Source organism: Pteropus vampyrus, unplaced genomic scaffold (genome assembly GCF_000151845.1).
Source record: "Pteropus vampyrus isolate Shadow unplaced genomic scaffold, Pvam_2.0 Scaffold51, whole genome shotgun sequence".
In the NCBI taxonomy this organism is placed as follows: Eukaryota; Metazoa; Chordata; class Mammalia; order Chiroptera; family Pteropodidae; genus Pteropus; species Pteropus vampyrus.
In genome coordinates, this window is record NW_011888832.1 from 98,560 (window position 1) to 106,757 (window position 8,198).

The 8,198-nt window shown below is 60.8% G+C and overlaps 1 protein-coding gene across 4 annotated transcripts in view; it reads right to left on the reverse strand.

Moving 5' to 3' along the window:
- Positions 1 to 387: 387 nt before the first annotated feature.
- Positions 388 to 8,198, reverse strand: part of KATNB1 (katanin regulatory subunit B1) — a 22,114-nt gene continuing 14,303 nt past the window's right edge. For 3 of the 4 annotated variants that reach the window (XM_011360089.2, XM_011360090.2, XM_011360091.2), the window contains exons 5-20: positions 6,582 to 6,682; positions 6,197 to 6,238; positions 5,500 to 5,583; positions 5,165 to 5,280; positions 4,648 to 4,719; positions 4,336 to 4,486; positions 3,998 to 4,188; positions 3,749 to 3,879; positions 3,278 to 3,328; positions 2,552 to 2,619; positions 2,290 to 2,409; positions 2,050 to 2,199; positions 1,693 to 1,799; positions 1,538 to 1,612; positions 1,158 to 1,274; positions 388 to 819 (exon numbers count right to left, since the gene is read on the reverse strand). In XM_011360089.2, the coding sequence (XP_011358391.1) occupies positions 687 to 819; positions 1,158 to 1,274; positions 1,538 to 1,612; positions 1,693 to 1,799; positions 2,050 to 2,199; positions 2,290 to 2,409; positions 2,552 to 2,619; positions 3,278 to 3,328; positions 3,749 to 3,879; positions 3,998 to 4,188; positions 4,336 to 4,486; positions 4,648 to 4,719; positions 5,165 to 5,280; positions 5,500 to 5,583; positions 6,197 to 6,238; positions 6,582 to 6,682 (1,709 nt within the window). In that variant the 3' untranslated portion in view covers positions 388 to 686. The remainder of the gene's footprint in view (positions 820 to 1,157; positions 1,275 to 1,537; positions 1,613 to 1,692; positions 1,800 to 2,049; positions 2,200 to 2,289; positions 2,410 to 2,551; positions 2,620 to 3,277; positions 3,329 to 3,748; positions 3,880 to 3,997; positions 4,189 to 4,335; positions 4,487 to 4,647; positions 4,720 to 5,164; positions 5,281 to 5,499; positions 5,584 to 6,196; positions 6,239 to 6,581; positions 6,683 to 8,198) is intronic. The other variant, XM_011360092.2, reaches the window with a different exon arrangement.

The following is an 8,198-nucleotide window of genomic DNA, read 5'->3' on the forward strand; positions in this document are numbered from 1 at the left end:
GGTGGCCTTGCACTGGAGGGAGTGTGCTGGGCCCTGGGCCAGCCCAGTGGTGGCCACGTCTGTGAGGCTGGGGTCCTGGCTTCCCGCAGTGTACAGCTGTGGGAGGCGTCCACAGGACAGCTGGGAGCATGTATGGCGGCCCACCCTTCACCTGCTTCCCAGCCAGGGAGGAGTTAGTTACTGCCTCCCCTCTCCTCCCCCAGGGTGTCTGAACTGGCCCTTTCCTGCCGGCCCAGCACTCTGCTGCCCCCCGCTGGCCACACAGGCTGGTTCACCACCTCTGGGGATGGAGAGGGTGGTCTCATCTCTGAAGAGGCCAGGCAGGCAATCCTGTGCCTGGGCGAGCCATGCCCCCAGAGGATGCCCCTCCCGGCAAGAAAACCAAGAAATAGTTACAAATTTAATAAAATTTGCCTTATAAATTACAGCAGCAGCCCCAGGGCTTGGTTCGCTGCCCCAAGAAGCAAGAGTTGGGCAAAGCTGGGCGGCCGTTGCTGGAGAGAAGTTGTCTGAGAGTTCGAGGCTGTGGAGGTGGCCAGTGGGCCAGCGCCGCCGCCTCCAGGATGGCCACAGGGCAGCAGTGGGGGGAGGGCAGAGGCTTGTGGGCTGGTGGGTACACAGGGAACAGGTGTAGGGGCTGAAGCCAGGCCCCAAGGGCTGCCAGGTGTCCCCACCCACTGGATTCCTCAGTCCAGACTGGCCATCAGCAGGTGTAGCTCCCGGAAGGCACTGCCATGGCGGCCGCTCAAGCCCGACTTGCTCCTGACGAGGCCACTGATGCTCTTGAGCTGCTTGTAGCAGAGCCGGCACTTGTGTAGCCTGAGGGCAGAAGGGCTGCGCTTGAGGTGGCCTGCCGCATGGACGCCATGACCACCACCCGACTCTGGGGGCCTTCCGTGTCCTATCCACTCCCGCCCCTCCCCCAAGCCATGCCAGGCCACACCGGGGCTCAGCGCAGAGCCAGGCCACAGAGAAACCCAGGCCCTGGCCACCCCAACCCCATACCCTGAACCACGGACTCTGTCCCAGGCACAGTGGCCTCCTACATAAGCTGTTTCAGTAGGGCCATCAACAAGTGGGCTGGCGCCCAGGCCCGTGTGCCCTCACCTGGCGTGGCACCCCTGCCCCCAACACATGCACGCCGCCTGGCCCCTCACCTCTCCTCCCGGCTGATGTCTACACCCACGGAGGGCGGGGCTGCCAGGATGTCAGTGATCAGGGGCAGAAACCGCTGTAGGATCAGCTTCAGGGAGGTGCAGCCTGTCTGGACATAACTGCAGAGGCAGACGGACAAATGAAGCCACAGACAGAAAGACAAACAGCAAGGTGCACACAGAGGAGCAGAGACAGACAGAGGAGTGGAGGCAGCACGGCTCGTTCTCGCTCTGGCTTCTCTGGAACTTGGAGGGGACAGCGATGCTGCACAGCCACCTCGCACGGGGCACCAGCCCTGGGGGGTCTTTCCCATGGTCCCTGCAGGAGCCCCCTGTCACCTCCTCTCCCTGCTACGAGGCAGGCAGGGCTTCCCCACACGCACCTCTCATACTTGCTCTGCAGAAGCTTCTCGATCTGCGGCAGGACTGTCGTGCACAGGTCCAGCTTCCACAAGGAGCTAAGGAGGGGGCCAGGAACGAGTGCCCTCAGTGCCCGGCCCTACACGCTCTGCCCACTCCACCCACCGTGGCCACTTACGCTTTCTGGTTGACGATGTTAAGGAGATCCACCACCACTGACAGGTCATTGATGGCCACTGCTGAGTCCACTGACGTCTGTGCAAACAGAGCACCTGTCAGAGAGGACTGGGGACAGAGTGGCCCCTGACTGAGTGTGGTATGATGACGGGGTTGCTGTGGGGTGTTAATAAGACTGCCCCTAAAATGACGAGTGCAAGGCTAGGCCAGTAAAGAAGGGCTCAGTACACAGTGGCTTGTGATGGTGAGGATGAAGACATCAAAGCGAAGTTGCCATGCTGTAGACAGGAACTGCCTAACCCCTTGTGTGGCCCTCTCTCGGTTCAGCCCTAAGCCCATGGCAGGAGCAGGTGCTTGCCTTGATGTCGCCCGTGGTCCACACGGCCCGCACAGAGTCCAGGTTCTTGTGGCGGCTGGTGAGCACCACGCACATGGTGTCATGGCCTTTTCGGATCTGCGACATGGCATCCTCGTCAACCAGCTCCGTCTGCTGAGGGATCTTCACGGCCTGGTGGGACAGGGGCCCAGATGCTGGCAGCAAAGCTCTGCCCTTGCCTCACAGACCTCCGCCCCATCCTTGGGCTGGGTCCCTACTCACAGGCAGGAAGTCGGAGGCCTTCAGCCCGATGGGCTCGTTCCGGGTGGCAGGGATGATGGCAGGCTCGGCCTTGGGTGCAGGGGTGGAAGTGACGACCTGGGGCCAGGGCAGGACCTCGAGCTGGAGGGGTTCAGAGCTCAGTGGGTGGCCAGCCTGAGGCCTCCCTCTTTGCCCCCAGCATGGGCGTCCCCTAACCTTGGTTTAGGACTCCAGCCCCCCCCCGCCCCGAGCCCCACACCATGCCCCCTCCACCTGGACGTACGTTTGGCACCGGCAACTGTGTGTCTATGGCAGGGCTGGGCTTTGCTGCCTCCTTGGCTGTGGCCATGTCTGGAGGCAAAAGGAAAAGATCTCTGGGTCAGGAAGAGGGCAGGGCTCGGGTGGGACTCTGGGCAGCATCTGTAATTGAGGGTGATGGAGCAGGAGCCAGCAGGCAGCCAGGGAAGGAGGCATCAGCAGCATCGGTCCTAGGGAGGCCTGAGGCGGGGCTGGGCCTGTCCCCTACTTTCCACCCACTGAACCCAGGTCTGGCAGAAAGCAGGCATCTAGCTCCGTGTGTGGATGGGACCCAGGAAGCTCCAGGGAGTGGCAACCTGCCACCGCACTAGGAATGTGTGTGTGTTGGGGGTCCTGGTGGTGAGTGAATGGTGAAGAGTCACGAGGTTCTATCTACAGGAGGCCCAGGCAACTTCTCTCACTGACTGGTTCGTTCCTGCCCAGCATGTGTCCCATTTCTAGACCCACCTGTGTGGTTGTCTGTCTACCTTCTGTCCTCCTCACTAGGGTGTAGGCTCCTGAGCGGGAGCATCTGCCCGCCTTGTTTGCACTCAATCACCAGGCCTAGCCTGGGCCCGGCACGTCGTGGGTGCTCTGGGGCATATGGAGGTAAAAGACCCAGTGGGAGAGAGGCTAAGGCCAGTGTCTCGGAGAGGGAGAGAACTAGAGAGCTTGGGACCCTGGGGGGGCTAGGCTCTGCCTCCTGACTCACCGTCCTCTGGGGGTGCTGGGAAGGGCTCACTTCTTCGGGGTGGTGTCCGACCTGTAGAGGTGAAGGGGTTTGGGGACTCATGTCGGCTAGCCCAGGGCTCCTCTCTGAGCCCCCAGGGCTGGGGTGACCTGGGACCCAGGGCCCTGTCAGGATGTGGGGGGATGGAAGGTCGTTCCCAGGCACGCAGTTGCAGACCTGTGACCCTGTCCCAGCCCCATGAACCCCCGGGCCTGCCCCTTCCCGCCCACTCGCCCCTGTGGTCCTTCCTTTCCTTAGGGCTGGCAGGGCGCCGAGTGGCCAGCTGCTGGGCTCCCTGCTGGGGCCTAGAGGACCTGGGAACAGAGCCTGGCTCGGTGCAGGTTAGGGACTGAGCTAAGAGAGTGACATGGACCCTGCCCCCAGCGAGGGCTGTCTGCCTCCGTTTCACAGATGGGCACGCTGGGGCTCGCAGGGGCAGGAGCCAGGGCTCACTGATGCTGTTCTTGGGCTGGAAGATCTCGTTGTAGTCCTCGGCGTTCTGGATCTCGGCCCGCGACTCCCGCTCGTCCCGGTCGTCCTCGCTGCTGGGGCTGCGACGCTCGCTTTCCGAGTTCTGCTTCACCCTGGGGGCAGCCGAAAGGAGGCCGGGGCCCAGTGAGGCCGGGCTGGGCCCCCAACGCCTCCCTGGGGGGATAGGTCCCCCTCCTGTGCCCCCCAGCACCCTCTGAGGCCCCAGCCCACCTCTGAGGCTTGCTGCAGGCTGTGCTGGGCCGCTCGTAGATGCGTCGAAGGGGGGCATTGGGGAGGGGCGGCTGCTGCGCCAGGGGCCGGCTGTCCTGCACGGGGTCCTGGGCCACCGTGCCTGTCCTGGTGACCCGAGTCAGGTCCACCACATAAGAGGAGACGTTGCTCTGGGAGAAGGCCACACCTATCTGCAGGAAGTGGCAGAGCTGGGGCCGGACCCTTCGCAGCAGCGGCTGGGGTAGCAGTGGGCAGGATCCCGCAGAGCCGGTAGGATTAGGGCCTGGGATGGAGGGGGGCGGACAGCCCGGTGGGAGGGTGGGTGGTGGCTCTCTCACCAGCTGGTCGTTGCAGATGGCCAGGTCAGCCACCTTGCCCCAGTTGACAAGAACCACGTCAAAGCAGCGCTCGGGCTCCCAGCCGTAGACACGCAGCGAGTCCTGGCAGCCGCTGTACAGGCAGCAGCCATCGGGGTTGAAGAGGACGCTCCTGGGCCAGGCGAGAGTGGGTCGTGGGTCCCAAGAAACCCAGGGAGGCTGTGGGGAGCCCAGGACAGGAGGGAGGGGACGTAGAGACAGGAAAGGCCCACCCATGTCCACATCCCACTGCCCGGGAGGAGGGCCCAGCCCACTGCCCAGCTGCCTGCATACCTGACAGGCCCCGGCTCCCCTTCGATGCAGCTCACCACCTGGAATTTCTCCAGATCCCAGAAACGGATGGTCCTGCAAAGGCAGCCAGGCTGTGCTGGGAGGCCAGGGCCCCCACCTGGCCTCCACACAGGCCTGTGGCTGGGCAGCCCACCCGTGTCTCTCCAGACACCTCTCCACCTCCCCTTACCCCTCAGGGCCACTAAGACAATGCCTGGGGCCAAGGGCTGGCCCTGGGCAGACAGAGGGAGGGGACTCAGCGGGTGGGAAATGAACATGGGCCTTGGGACTGGACATGCCCTAGAAGGCCCAGACACTGGGACCAGGAACCAGAGTCAGGGGAGAGATGGGACCGGGGTGCCATCTTAGCCTGGCTGGCAGTTAATTCAGTCTACATAGGCTCATCAGGCATGATACCCCGGAACAGACAGAGAGATTGGGGGCAGATATACACACGCTCAGAGAAAAGAGACGTGAGGGATGGCAGTCACGGGCGTCAGGCCCTGCTTCTCCTTCTCACCTATCGGAGCTGCCAGAAGCCAGTAGGTACTCGTTGGGGTGAAACTCCACCACGTTGACAGGCCCCGTGTGGCCAGGGAACTCGGACATCATCTTGCCAGCAGTCAGATCCCAGAGCTGGGTGGGGTGAGGGGGAGGTCAGGACTAGGCCGAGCACTGCGGCTGCCCATTCTCCCCCTACTCCGGCCTGAGCTCTTCATCCACACGCCCACCACCTTCCATTCTGGACAGGCTTGGGACATGCAACCCCAATCAGGAGGGAGATGAGGACCCAGCCCGAGTGTGATCGGCAGACGCCAGTCCTCAGTCCTGGGCCCAGGTCAGGCCGGGAGCTACCTTCACCGTGTGGTCATCTGCAGCTGATGCCAACCACTTCCCGTCGGGGCTGAACCGGAGACACCGCACGGCCTGGCTGTGCCCCTGAGGAGCGGACAGAGCACCGGGCTCACCCGAGGGGCCTGGGCCCAGGGGGCTTCCCTCCCCTCTACCCCACCCCATCTCTGCCTGCGACAAGCAGTGCTTCCTGGGGAGCGATGAGGGGACAGATGTGCTGGAGATGCTGCAGGGGAACACTTCTCCATATGGGCCATGGGCTCCCAGGTCCTCAGGAAAACAGGACTGCATGGTCATACGGTTTGGGAAGCAACATACATGTGGCCTCTTTTTGGAGTTAAATGTCCTCTCTTAATGTCAACAGGTCTAAAAATCTCTAAAAATAATTCTTTGTTAAACTCAGGGCTTCAAACTCATATAAACGGGAGCCTCTTCGCCTAGTGACACTTGTTGGCTGTCTATAAAACCAAAGTATGGAGGAGCATGGTAAACGCGGCCCCGACAGGACTTACGGACAGCAGGGGTCCAGGTGGACCACCCAAGGCACCCCTGCTCTGCTCCGGACTCATGTTTCTTGCTGGGACTTTCATTTCTAATGTTCTCACCCATGCTAGACAGCAGTCCCCTCCTGCCCCTGCCAGCCTGGGACCCACCCATGCTCCATGCCTGTGTGGTGACCAACAGAGAGTGTCTTCCTTACCCTGTATCGGAAGACACAGCCTTTCCTCCTGATGTCCCAGAGCTGTGGGGAGAGGAGCAGAGAGGCAGAGTCAGAACAGGTCACCACCAAGGGTGGGCTTGGGCTGGGGAGGCCTAGAGCCTGGGCCATCCTGGGGCCCAGGTTGGAGGGCAGTGTGTAGCTGTGAGCAGAGAAGGGCTCTGGGCACCTCCAGGTCATTACACCCCAAATGACAGGGGTCCAGAAACTGCCCACTAAAGCTGGGAATTCTAAGCAGAAATGCTGCTGCTGCAGAAAGGGAAGACGCCCCCACACAGAGCCGAAAGCCCACCCTCTCAGGCCAGACACACGGCCCGGTCCCACTGCCAGTCCAGCGGGAGACGCGGCGCTCGGCGCGGGGTCTCACCTTGATGTTCGTGTCCTGAGACCCTGAGGCTACGAACTCGCCATACGGGTGGAAATCCAGGCTGCAGATGTTGGCTTTGTGTCCCACAAGTGTGCGAAGAACTGAAAGGGAGCAGAGATGATGGCATGAGAGGCACACAAGGCGGCTACCGGGGAAGGGCCGCTGCGTTCGCTGTGTGTGGCTTTAACATCAACTGAACAATAAAATAACAACGGATTTTAGAAATAGGGGGGAAAAAATCCACCAGGGTCCTACCACCCTAACAACTACTCTATTTTTTTCTCCCAAGAGATAACAGCCATTTCCGTGATTACCTGAAAATGTACCGCACACTCCCCTCAGCCTCTGGACTCATCCCAGTGGGTTCTTGCAAGAGGGAAGGATGAGAGAAGTCAGACAGAGGGAAGTGGTGGGCAAAGTCCCCATGGAGGGCAGGTGGAGGGGAGTGCTGGACCGTTGGGGTCCAGCACCCCAGCCCGGGGGTGGCCCTGGTGCTCACACCAGCCCTCTGTCCCAGGGCTCCTGAAGGTGGATGTGAGGACAAGCTGTGAGAGCCAAGAGAACACAGGTCCATGACTGGGGCCTCGGAACCCTCGGGGGCGGGTGTGAATCGCCTCCTGCTGCCCCGGAAACCATTTCTCCCATCCTACTCGGTCTTGCAGGCAGCTCCACGGCCTGGCCCGCAGGCCAACTGTGTTTCTGTCTCTGGTGCCCCTCAAATTTGCCTCTTCTCTCTGGCTTCACATGTCTTGCTTTTTAAGATTTATAATTCCACTGTGTGAATGAAACCGATCACCCCATGAGTGCTGAGGCCAAGTGGTACAGGAGTCCAGCCATCAAGTTTGAGCAAGAACAGGGTGCCTTGTAAAGGGCAGCGAGCGCTCTGCTGAAGGAGGTGTTCAAGCAAACTCCAGATGCAATGCTTAGGGACAAGAGAGTCGAGCTCTAAGTACTGGTGAATTGAACAAACTCTCTGGTGTGACTGCCCTCAGGTCCAGGTCCAGGGCTCTGGAGCCAGACATAACTGGGAGCAGTCTTGGCTCTGCTCCCTGCTTGCTGTGTGACCCTGGGCAATCCCATACCCTCTCTGTCTCATACTGGGTTATGGTCAGAATTATGTAATACAATGGACATAAGGTTCTTAGCATAGGCCTGATACATGGTAAGTGCTCAATAAATGCCAGTTATAATAACTCTCATTGTCATGTCTTCCTGCATAAGGCCTGCCTTCATCTTCTTCTCTGTGATTTCCAAGCATGAGTCTCTCCCAGCCCCCAACACCACCAGGAGGTGGGTGAAGGCCTGAGGCTCAGAGTGGGAAGCAGCCCACTTCAGGCTGGCCAGCAGGATGCAGAGCCAGAATTTAAACCAGCCATCTGACTCTCGAGCAGCTTGCTTTACCGCGTGACCTCCTACCAGATCACATTTGTCTAAAACTCCTAGGACAGGCCAGGTACAGCTGAGAGCAGGATAAAAGTGAGCCGCTCTGGTTGCCATCGGCCTTGAGGACAAAGCCCATCCCACTGCCCACCACACCCACCCACTAGGTGCCCCTCTGCACAGGCCCTGCGGGGCACTGAGCTGGGACCAAACTGCCTTTACATCTTTCACGGAGTG